General features: G+C 34.5%; 1 protein-coding gene across 2 annotated transcripts in view; it reads right to left on the bottom strand.

Moving 5' to 3' along the window:
- LOC138160268 (zinc-regulated GTPase metalloprotein activator 1A-like) overlaps window positions 1-13,048 on the bottom strand; it is a 69,013-nt gene that overhangs the window by 30,242 nt on the left and 25,723 nt on the right. For both annotated transcript variants that reach the window (XM_069086888.1, XM_069086878.1), the window contains exons 6-8: window positions 10,238-10,275; window positions 4,359-4,405; window positions 2,403-2,489 (exon numbers count right to left, since the gene is read on the bottom strand). In XM_069086888.1, the coding sequence (XP_068942989.1) occupies window positions 2,403-2,489; window positions 4,359-4,405; window positions 10,238-10,275 (172 nt within the window). The remainder of the gene's footprint in view (window positions 1-2,402; window positions 2,490-4,358; window positions 4,406-10,237; window positions 10,276-13,048) is intronic.

The raw sequence follows: 13,048 nt of genomic DNA, 5'->3' as shown, positions 1-13,048 counted from the left end.
GAACTTCAGACACTTAATACTTTACTAGCCGTGTGACCTTGGGCAAATGACTTAATCCCAATTGCCCTGCTTGCACCCCTCCAAAAAGCAAAAAAAAAAGTTTATTTTTTGCTTTCTTTGCTGAGGCTGAAGGCCATTTCCCTGTGGCCTTTCAACTGTCTTATAAGTTTTATTCAGCAGGAGATTAATGTGAAGGGTTAATGAAAAGGAAAATGGAAAGGATAAGAGCCCCAAGCGAGTTCCCAAATCCTTCCTCCCAAACTCCTATCTAGTATCCTTTAAGAGAAAAACAGAAAGCTGAAAGATTAACAATGACATTCCTATTGAGTGCCTGACAGTCAGATGACAGCTTTCTTAGACACCCTGATTATGGAGATGGTAGGTGTGAGTAGAAGTCTTACTCTTATCTCTCTCTTTTAAACCAAAATTATTTTTGGTTAGGAAACAGGTTATATGTTTTCTTAAAAATCTTGCTGTTAGACACTACTTTAAGGTAAGGCATTGAGAATGGGTTATTCAGATGTTCAGAGTCAAAGGAGACATAATCCATCATCTAAATGTGCCTGCCAGACTCCCAGTTTCTCTGACACTAAGGCTCAGCCACCACAATTGCACAAGAAAAGTCTCTACACTAACAGACTTTCTATAGACTTCTTTTCTTAGTAGAGATAAGCACAATTTTTCAAAATGTAAATTACAAAAAAATATGGCTTCCATTAAAAATAGTATCAAATGTGCAGGAAAAAATTAAGCCCCTGTTCTCCACAAATGTACATTTCAAAGATTCACTCAAATTTTAAAAGAGATAGGACACTGAGTTACTGGGTTGCACTGTTTGAGTGTCCCCTGTTTAACCTGTGCCACTGATATTTCTCTCTATTTTTTAAACCAATACTAAATGGTTTGGATGGCTACTGCTTTATAACAGTCTGAGATCTAAAAATCCTCTTCTCCCTTCATCCACATCTCTTTTTATTATTTCCCTTGATAATCTAGATTTTTTTGTTTCTCCAAATAAATTTTACTAATATTCTATCAGGTTCTCTAATGTATTTCTTTCACAGATTGATTAGCATAGCATTAAACCTGAAAATGAATTCTTTTATGTTGTCGTTTTTATCATATTAGCACAGCCCAGCCATGAACAATGAATATTCCTCCAGCTATTTAAGTTATTTCTTTAAGAAGCATTTTGTAATTCAATCTATCTATTGTGTATCCTTTGGAGGTCATAAAACTTGGCTGCCATTGCTCTGACCTTTTGTATCTTTCAGCGAGTCCAGAATATAAAGCCTATGCATCTAGCAGGATCTACGTGTATTTTCCCTGAGTAAATTAGTCACATTTTAAGCCTTCCAAAGAACAGAAGAGGCACAAATAGGCTCACATAAAGACAGAAGGAAGTATAGTCACTACTCTTGAGAAACTTAAATCTACCTAAGGAGAAAGACAAACATGGTGAGCTGATAATACAAAGCAGCATGAGAGCCCCTGGACAGTGACAGACAGCTCCTACAGGATATCAGAGGAATGGAAGACTTCTTTGACTAACAGTGGTCAGGAAAAGATTCACAAAAAAGAGTCTGAATTGGAGCTGGGCCTCAAAAAATGAGTAGGAGAATGGAAAAAAAAGAGAAGGGGGAGGATACTATAAGCAGGGGGCAGGGAAAAAGGTGAGGAAGAAACTGATATGGCATGTTCAAGAAACAGTAAGTAAATCAACCAGATTGGAACAGAAAGGTAAGTCAAGGTTAGGCTACTGAAGGTCGTGAGTGCCAGGCAAAAGAGGGTCTTGATGATGCAGGGATAGTAAGGAGTCACTAAAGTTTTATGATCTTACTCTTTATCTTAAGGAATAATCAATGACACCAGGAAAACTAAAAATATTTTTGTTATTTGCAAGATATGCATATTTAGATATAACACATGACACACAATACTTAATAATTCATGCCAACTTTGAAAATACATTCTCACAGGCCATGACTTATAAATGTTTTGCAAATAGGCTTAACTTTGACTCAGCCAATGTTTTTAAATCAACATCAGCTCATCTTAAGTAAACTCTGTGACAACATAAAATTCTGTTATAATATCTTATGTCCAATAATTACTGACATAATTTCTGAGGAGCTAGAATTTGGAGAGAAAGGTCCAGAGTTTGAATCCTGGCTCTGCCACCTGCATAACTCTGGCCAATCACTCAAAGTTTCTGGAACTCAGCTCATTTGTAAAATGACAGGGATTCGACTAAATGATCTCTAGTTTTTTCTACTTCTCAATCTATGATTCTATCAATCAACCATTTTGCCTAAAGCTATGTTATGCCAATTAACAATGTTATGTGTTGCATATGTGTAACACATCTCAAATAGTGGGTGGTCAACATATAAATCCTGTACCTGATAACCGTTTTTATTTTAATCAACTCCTCTTCTGCAACGAGGTCGGTTTTATTGATTATAACAATATCTGCCAAAGCAACCTGCCTAAATTAAGGAAAAAAAGAGAAAACGAGAATTAAAAAAATTAAACACTTAAGTATGAGCAGTTTCTTCAAATCACCACCCAGTTTAAAAAAAGAATACTATTACTCTATTAGACAATTTACCACTATTGATTTATCACCCTTTAATCAAGGTGAGACATATTCATAATTATAAACTAAAAATTTGATCACAATAAATATTTACTAAGTCCACTGACTTACAAGACTTTGAAGGGAATACAATGGAGTTTATGGTTCAGAAAAATAGTACATAACACAATCTTCTTTATAGAGAATATATAGCATGTTCTCAACTCATTCTCATCACCAGCATATTGTTAGTTAAACAAAAATAATTTTAACAACAATTCTGGCCCAAGAAATGGGCAAATCTTGTCTAAAAAAAGTAGGGGACTCTAAGCCAGTAAGAATAATTCTTTAGTTGTCTATAAAGACATTTAAAAATGAGTACAATTATATTCACTAAAATGTAATACTTAAGAAAGCAACAAATCATAGTTATCTGACTGCATTTTAAAGGAATATTTCTCAGACCACCATTAGCTATTATGAGAATAAGATGACAAAAATAGTTACAAGAAAAATACACTGTAGGCTCTTTGTCATCATCAAGTAACTAATTATATAGAACACATACCTTGGTAATATTTTGATCTTTTAAAATAAAGCATACTACAAAAGACTCTTAGAGCATCAGTAAAGAATTCCCTCAAGCTACTGCGCTCTCTTCACTGCCAAAGGGCATTCAAAATTCCTGCCACCCTTTCTTTTCCACTCATTCATTTTTTAAATCTTCCAAATCCTGCTTCCAACTCCACCACTCTACCTCAGTCTGCTTTATCAAAGATTACCAAAGAATGTTTGATTGTTAATTTCAATGGTCATTTTTCAGATCTCCTGTTTCTTCACCTCCCTGTTCTACCTTCCATGACACTCTTGGCTCTCCTTAGAAGTGTCAGACTATCCCTTTTCAACCTCCTTTGCTAGACCATCCTTTGCTAGACATTTTGCCCCCTCGAAGCTCACAGGCTGACTTCTTTCTGACTCTATCCTCTGTCCAATGACAATGTCAACAATTCCCATAAATTCAATTACCATTTTGACATTGATTGTTCCCAAATCACTATAAAACTACTGGACTCCAGTTCTGTATTTCTGGCTGCCAGATGTCTCCACTGGATGCCCTCAAATTCAGCACATCAAAAATAGAACCCATCATCTTCCCCCTAAAAGCTATCTTTCATTCAGATCTGTTTTTTTGTAAGGGGGCACCATCACCTTTCACATTACCCAGATTTCTAACCTTTGACTCTCCCTCCTTTCTAACCATATTCAATATATCCAATCAGTTGCCAAGTACATTCTCAGAAAGAGCTCTCATCTCTGTCCATTTTCTCTACTCATAAAGTCATTACTCCAGTTGAAGACCCTTATCACCATTAAACTGAACCTGATCAGTATTCTGTTAAGTCTCTCCCCTTTCCAATCCAGCTGCCAAAACCATCATTTTAAGGCACAGTTCTATAAAAAAAAAAAAACACCACCTTTGTTGGAACTCTGAGGAACCACCTCCCACCTACCAGACTCGCTAATACAACAAGAAAGGAAGACAACAAGTGTTGGAGAAGATGTGGGAAAAGTGGAACACTATTGCATTGTTGGTGAAGTTGTGAACTGATCCAACCATTCTGGAGAGCAATTTGGAACTATGCCCAAAGGGCTATCAAACTGTTTACACCTGACATTTCACAGTCTGCTTTTGTTCTCATTTTAAGGAATTTAAAAAATTTAACTACCAACCAATCTTAGGATCTTTGAAAGTTATGTGTATTGCTATTTCAATAAGTACCTCATTGCTTCATTGATCAGGCCATTTGCTTTTTCTTCCGTTAAATGCTAAGAAAAAAAGGGACAACATTTAAGATTACTTCTCTGTCATAACATGAAAAAAATCTAAATATGAATATGACACTTTATTTTAGATTCCTTTATTATTCCGCAAACATCTCAGTTAACAAACATATTTTTATACTACCAAACCCTCCTTCCTCCAAGTTCATAAACTTTTCTTGATAATTACCCTAGTCCAAAGTATTTTTGTTTCCTGTGTAACCTAAGATTTCTTATCCAATATAAGAAATCCATATTATTCCATATATATTTATAGTTATAATTATAATATAATTGTTCCATATATATCAAAGTATTAGCCTTGACTTTGGGGTTAGTTTTTTTTTAAATGTAGAACTTAGTCTCATTTTTTAAGAGGGAAAGGAGAATTATCCTTGAATTAAAAATTAAACAAGCTATAATACATTTGATATGTCAGTCACAGTAGATTTTATAAAATTATTTATATCTTAAATATCCCTAAAAGCTTTGATCTGTCTTAGGTGGTTCCAGTAAATTTCATAGCCCAAGGGCTATGTGGGCAGCTAGGTGGTAAAATGGACAGAGTGCCTAACCTGGAATCAGGAAGACTCATCTTACTGAGTCCAAATCTGGCCTCAGACACTTTACTAGCTGTGTGACCATGGGTAGGACACTTAACCTTGTTGGCCTCAGTTTCCTCATCTGTAAAATGAGCTGGAGAAGGAAATGGTAAACCACTCCATTATCTGTCAAGAAAACCGTAAATGTGGGCATAAAGAATCAGACACAACTGAAACAACTGAACAACATCAACAAAATATTTCTAACTTGTCTCATGCTTTACAGGAGGGAGAAACAAGTGCTGGTAAAGTGCACACTCAGTAGTGTGCTAACAAACAGCTCTTCAGGAAAAAAAATGTATCCACATCACACCTGTAAGTCCAATCTGCACTGTTAAAATTTCCTTAAGTCTCGACAGTCAACAAAACAATAAACCGTCTCAGTGTGTAGCAGTCCCACAGTGTAAAAGCTCACAATGGATGTTTCACAATAAGCCTCTCAGCGCAACACTGAACATATACTTTCTTTGATTCAAATTCACATGTCAGAATCATGTAACTTGTATTACAGCCTAAAGACTATCTGGAACTTGCAAGAAGCAGCATCTTTTATTGGAGTATCTCTTATTGCACATTCTAGTCAAGAGGTTTCATTGAGAGGTGCTCATTAAAGTCTGTTCCCTTGTCTGTAAAATAAGAGTTAAACTAGATGAGATCCAATGTTCCTCCCAATCCCAAATCTTGGATCCCACGATGGTATGTATGACCCTCTTTGTAGCACAACTTATTAAACAGACATGATGATGACTCCCTTTCGCACCTGTGGGCTTTAGTGTCTTCACAAAGTCTTTAAGCATTTGCCCATTAGATTATGGAACCACATTTAATTGTCCAGGGAGAAGGTTAAGTTTTACCTCTCACCTATCTTCATATGACTAAAGTCACAAATCCCAGGAAACTTGTTAAAATTCTGTTTCTACTCTCCTTCCCTTCTCCTGGAAGCACCCAAATTTGAACTGATTCTCATAAGAATCTGGTCAACTAGACCAAATTTTAGGGATACTTTAAAGCCTATTTTTTTTTCACTCAGATAGGTCTCCATATTATACGTATAATAAGAATGAATGAACAAATTAAAATGAGAAGACTATGAAAAACAAATTACTGAAAACTAGTTACATTAGCAAAATGTTACATGAATGTCAATAATTACATACCTATTTACAAACTCTGAACAGCTGAATCTGAACTTACTTTCACAGAACTGGGAATATTTTTCAAGTTAGATCTGAGATTTATGGGGAAATATATTTTAGATTAGTTCAACACTTTTTATATAGTAATAAAATTAATATTCTATTTCACTGATTTGGGATAAGTAAGGAATTGCAGACTTCAGGGTATCTTTCTTTGGGGGATAAAAACCACACATATTAACAAGTACCATTCTATTAGAGTAGCTCTGGGTAATTTACATTGTCTCTCTAGGCCCGTTTCCTCACCTATAAGACGAGAGGGTTGGACTAGATGACCCGGAAGGTCTTTTCCAGTTTTGGGAGTCTATCTTACAATGAAAAATAAAGATAAATTGATCTCTGTACTGGAAGCTAAAATAAACATAGTTTTTATATAATCTAATGTACTACTACTATTAGGTAAACTTAAGAAACTTTTTCATATACCAAAAAATATTCCATTTTTAAAAAATTTTTTTCTTGTAATTACTGACAACTTGAGCTATTCCAAACAATAATTCCATTTTATCAAATATTAAAATGCACAGTTAAATATACTGTGATTATATCCACACCTAACTCAACAATTCATGCTGAAATATGGATAGTGACTTTTTCTATGTGAAAAACTTTATATGATAAACATATTTATATATCCCTATTCATATAACAGAAAATATACTTTAATTTTTTTATTTTGTAAAATACCTGCAAAATACTGTTTTCCTTAAAATTTTATGTTTTTCAAAATTTGATACTACTGATTTGTCTATATTTATGGCAGAATTTTTCTTAGCTTCTGTTTATGAATAAGACAAGGATTATTTCAGTATAAAACAAATTATAAAGTAGTATATATATATTTTTTTCTTTTTGGAGGGCAGTTGGGGTTAAGTGGCTTGCCCAAGGTCTCACAGCTAGTTTTTTTTGTGTTTAAGTGTCTGAGGCCGGATTTGAACTCAGGTCCTCCTGACTCCAGGGCCAGTGCTCTATTCACTGCACCACCTAGCCTCCCCTAAAGTAGTATATTTTGCTTTGTGAATTTTACTAGATAGAAACCAAATTAATAAGATAGCACATAGTTCTATCACAAAGTTAAAAGAGTAATAGTATTTTGAAAATACTACTTAATCAAGAGTTAAAAAACAAGGCCAGCTTAGAAAATAACACAATTGATTTGTTGTATAGGCCGAGGGAAAAGTAAAATGGTGCAGATTCACAGCTAAATGGGCAAACCCCTTTTTTCTGCTCTGCTTTATATGTGGAAATGCTCATCTTATTTAATGTTTAAGTTCAGAATAAAAATAATTTTTAAAAAAAAAGAATATAAGTAACTGGAAACTTGAGTTGGTGAACATCAACTGAGGAATAACTGAACAAGAGACAGCATACAAATGTGACAGAATACTACTGTGCTGTAAGAATGATGACAAGGAAAGTTTAGAGAAATCTGGGAAGGCTTATGTGAACTGATACAGAGTAAAGTGAGCAGGATCAGAACAATGCATTAATAGCAATAATGTAAAAAAGACCTGAAAAATTTAGGAATTTTTATCAAAGAAATGACCAGTCACATTTCCAAAGGATTCATGAAGGCATGCCACCTTCTTCCCAATCACAAGGGAAGGACTCTGGGTGCAGACTGAAACAGGTTTTGGGGCTATGGCCAGTGTGGACATTTTTTTTGCCTCACCATGCACATCTACAACAAGGGTTTTATTTTTCTTTGTTCCTCAATCAGGAGGAGGAAAAGAAGAAGAGAGAAAAGACATTTTTGTTTACTAAAAAAAATTTAATTTAAAAAAAAGAATGCAAACTCCTGAAGGCAGGGAAAACTAGTTTCACATTTGTATTTGTAAGCCCTGCCCTCAGCATATTGCTTTACACATAGGATGTGAATAAACAAATTTTTTCACTCAAAGATTACTTAACAAATGCTTTTTCATTATATAAACATTAACAATCCCATAAGAGCCTGATGTTATTTTTGTTACTTTACAGTGACACTTTACAGACAACAATAAACCAGAAGAGTCTGGTCTTAAGCCTTAAAAATATAAATCAAGAGCTCTAAAATATACTTTCAAAAGCAGGTAAAATATATTAAGGATTTTTTATATTGTACTTAAATGTAGTTATGGTAAAAGGGGTGAACATAGGCAGAACTGTAGTTACCAAAGATATCAGAAAAATAACCTTTTTTCTTCCCACAACCCTCACCCCAATTTCCTTGAAAATAATTGATCTGAAAATATAGGACATACTTATGCCCCTTTATGTACAACAAAACCATAATGGTGCTCAATTTGAATACTACAGAAACAGGCTTCCATTTTTAAATAGATACAAAAGAACAATGCTGGCATTCCTTTAAGTTGATAAAAGAAAATTCTATTTATACTGACAATATTAAAGAACATCTTTTGGGAACTACTCAAGATTTATCTCCAAAAGATTTCTCACCAATGTGCAGAGGCTCTGATGTCTGCCAAAAGGTTAAAAAAAGAGAAAGAAATTTCTTATGCAAAGTTATTCATTATTCCATACAGAGAAGGTACCACATCCAATTCAGTCTATCATCTCATCTTAACAAGAGGGGTGAAAAAACAATGTGGAAATTAAAATAGTCAAGACTACCAATGGTGTGTCTTCAACACTGTCAGGAAGGCTACACCAGGCCAACTATAAAAATCTATACCAGTTTAAAACTGATTGGTTAATAAGAGAGTTGACTACAATGGAAACAAATCAACTGTCAAATATGTCCACATAAAAAAACAGGAAACTTTTCTTTTCCAGTAGGTTGGTTATTTATCTAATACTACTTGAGGGTTTTTTTTTTAATCCCTATTGTATAATATCCGTTTATTTTCCTGTCTTTTTCTAATCTAAACTGTTTTCTGAGACTAAATTGTTTCAACAGCTTGTGTAATAACAGGAGATCTAAAAAGAAACCTCTCTCTTGACCTTTTCTCTAGAACTCTCTACTTACTGATTCTATTGCATTAAATGTTGTCAGATTTGTAGAGCTGAAAAGAACAATGTCAGTGGCCTGGGTGGCAGGTCCTGAGAATGGAGAACTGTCATTTTATGTCCATTCCTTTGCCCATGATTAAAAAATGAATATTTCAGATCACTGGGTGACAATCCCATTAGAGTGATAGCCCATGATATCAATTACAACTTCAGTTTCAATTTGGCTGCCTGGCCACAAGGTACCATTTCTCTGCTATACTGGTGATGGGCTGGGTCTGTGAAGCATGACACCCTTAAATTGCTCCCTATTATCCCAGTGTCATTACTGGTAGAGCCTCAGAATTCTTTGAATTACAAGCCGTTGCTGAGGTCAAGCTTTGCAACTAGAGGAATTGGACAAGTTAGCAAATTCTTTATACAAAGCAAAAGTTATTTATCTGGCATGCAACTTAGGAAATCCAAAGTTTCTATTATCCTGACAGTATGTTAGTTTTACACAGGTATGTAAATTTTATCAGTTAAGAATTTTTATTGAGGTGGCAAAGATGTTAAATGTTTACTGTATTTACGTGATTCAAAACTTGACCCCAATAATTGGTCTACAACATAACCCATTTGCTCCTTTTCCTTGCCAAGATGCAGATCAGATTTAAACAGTTATGAGGCATACTTACACCACTAAACAATTATGAAGCATACACAGTTTATGGTATTATGCCACATTTCTACTAAATACACAAGGGAATAATAAATATCCTTGGAACATAATCTTACAAGGAAGTGATGTTTTCCCTATAAGTTTCCAAATCAATGCATTCTGACCTTAAAATAAAAACAAGCATACTTGTAGCATACATTGCACCTACACATTTTATTGCTTTTGCACATCCCTTAAAGGTTTTATTACGGTACCATCAATTCAAAATAGTCCTTCAATAGATGGAACCTTACTGAACATTACCATAGAAATTCAGATCTTTTCTCTGTTCTTAAATCACCTGGAAGCAAAATGAATGATTTAGAAATCAAGTACATTTCAGGCTATTCAACAGATTATGGTATTCTGGTCTGCCTTTTCATCTCACCTTCAATCCATATTTTGAATCCACAACAGATACAATTCCTACAAAAAAGGGAAAATAAACTTCAAGTTATTACTTTAAAAAAAGGCATGTAAAATGACAACTGACTAGCTCAACTTGAAGTTGAAAACAAAAGCTAACCCCCATTTCTCAATTCAGAATTTCACACAAATGCTACTTTTTTGGGGTGATCAAAATCAGTGATTTCATTCATTTAGGGAGCTCCTCAATATAAAAACTTCCTTCACCAGGTTACACTGTAGACCAGCAACTGGCAAAAAACTAAAGTCTGAGCTGGCTTTGAGCAATGATAAGTAACTTGCCATAAGTCAACCCATCTAGTCGTGCATCAGAGGGTAGTCTTGCATCCACATCTTCTAATTCTAAGACTGGTCCCACTTCTACTATTCTACACAGATACTCAATAGTATAGTGGAACAATACTGTTTTCACTCTTTTGCTAACTTCATCACATAATTTATTTCCATTTATTATTTCACATTAGTAAAGGTGATAGAAGGGTGGCTAGGTGGCACAGTGAATAGAGCACCAGCCAGTCAGGAGGACCTGAGTTCAAATCTGGCCTCAGACACTTGATACACTTACTAGCCGTGTGACCTTGAGCAAGTCACCTAACCCCAATTGCCCTGCCCTGCCCCTCCAAAAAAAGCAAAAAAAAAAAAAGTAATAGTATTAAGCCATAATGTTCTAAAGAATTACACCTTCAATCAAAAATTCACTTTTGTTAAAATGAAAGCAAAGTCTTTAACCCATTATAATCTCTTGCTCAATAGATATGAGAACCATCCTTTCTCCCAAGACATATTTTTGAAAATTCTCATTTATCTGGATTACTAAAATCTTTAGGCTATATTATGAAAACATCTATGTCTCAAACCAAACATTTTGGTTCTTCCAATATGTATGTTTAACAAAGCTTAAGTAATCCCATTAATAACAAATAGAATTAAACCATTACAAGCAGTAGAAAGCAGCAGAATGACTATAAAATGTTAAACTGCACCATATCATGTGCATCTTGACAGATACAAAAAGTGGTGAAAGACTTCAAGGACTTTACTATTTTCTACAAGACATTTTAAAACAGGAGTTCTTAAATTTTTGTGTCATAGACAACTTGGGCATTCTAGTGACACCTACAGAGCCCTTCTTAATGTTTTCAAATGCTTAAAAAAAAAAAAACAGAAAGGCTAACCAAAGAAACCAATTATACTAATGCATAGTTACCAAAAGATTTTCAAAAACAAGTTCAAAGAAGGTGTTAAGGTTAAGAAGCTCTGGTTTGAAGCAGGAATGGAGAAAGAAAAGGAGGAGCTGAACTGCTTAAATTATAACCAGGTCCTAATTTAGCTAGACTAACAGAAAAAAACAGTACTGCTGACAATCTCCAAAGCCACTTATTTTACTCTGGAATGTTTGAGACTTTCCTATAGCAGACAGCTCTTAACTGTGCTTTGTTTAGGCACAGGACCAGGGCCTGGACGTGTGATTTTTTTTTTTTTGGTGTGGGTAACTCTCCCAGGGGAGAACTCTCAGAACCTTCTCCACCACTTAGAGCTCAAAAGAACCACCCAGAACACAAGTGCTCTGTGTGTGTGCCCTGTACCCCGGGTCACACAGTCAAGGAAGAGGCAGAGATAGGCTTCAAAAATAGGTCTTCCTGACTCTACGGTTGGGCTTAGGTAAAGTCATCATAAAAAGCTAAGAGACTATTACCAACAACATGCAAGTATTTTAAATGATATCACTCAAGAGTGAACAAATAAATACATCAGAAGCCTTAATCTAATATATTGCATGTTCCTGAGCCTAACATAATTTCCCTTAAAAAAAAAATCATAGAACTCGGAAATGAAAGGGTCAGTTTATAAGTTTTTAATGCAGATCAGCAAACTGAAGTCCAAAGACAACTGACTCTGTCAACATCGAACAGTCAGGAATAGAGCTAAGTTTCAAATAAAGGTCTCCAATGACTCCAAATTCAGTGATTTTTTTCATTATGCCACATTATTTTTCTACCAGGAAGAGTTAAGAGACTGCAAGAAAAGATAGCTAGTCTCTTTCAAAAAAAAATTTGCAAAAAAATATAGAGAGAGTAATGCGAATTTACTCAAAAAGGAAATGAAAAATTAGGAAATCTAAAATTTTTTGCAAGTATCATAGAAAATCTGATTTTGGGATGTATAAACAACATTAGATATCCTGAAAGATATTCTAGATTGGTTAAGTGACATGTTTAAATTACTCAAGTAAAAATAATGATAGTGTCAAAAAAAATCACAAAAGGAAATTTTCAAAGTTTATGGAAATTAAAAAAAAAATCACAGGAAGAACTGAAGCTAAAACTAGAAGATATTTAACACTAAGAGAAAATGATGAAAACTGACCAAAACGGGAAATAATTCAGCAAATTTATTTCAATCTAACATTTATAAAGTACCTACTATTTACAGGCACTATGCTAGGTGCTAGGACAGACAAAAAGACAAAAATCAAGTAGTCCATTCCCTTGGGGGGCTTACACATGTAAACAGATATATAATCTGAGAAGGCAGAAAGCAGCAAAAATTACAGGGATCAGACAAGATTTCAGAGAAGAGATGATAGCTAGCATGCTATTACATCACTTTGAGATTTGTAAAGCATTTCACGAATATTATTTCATTTGATCCTAACAACAACACTGTGAGATAAGTGCTATTAATGTTCCCATTTTATAGATAAGGAAGATGAGGCCAAGAAGTAAAGTAGATGATTTCGATTACATTAAATTGAAATTTTGCCAAAACTAGA

Source organism: Petaurus breviceps, unplaced genomic scaffold, assembly GCF_028583685.1.
Source record: "Petaurus breviceps papuanus isolate PSGF00001 unplaced genomic scaffold, PetGlider_PUasm1.0 118, whole genome shotgun sequence".
Classification (NCBI taxonomy): Eukaryota; Metazoa; Chordata; class Mammalia; order Diprotodontia; family Petauridae; genus Petaurus; species Petaurus breviceps.
Note: the sequence above shows the minus strand (reverse complement) of the source record. Positions and strands in the feature narration are given on the sequence as shown.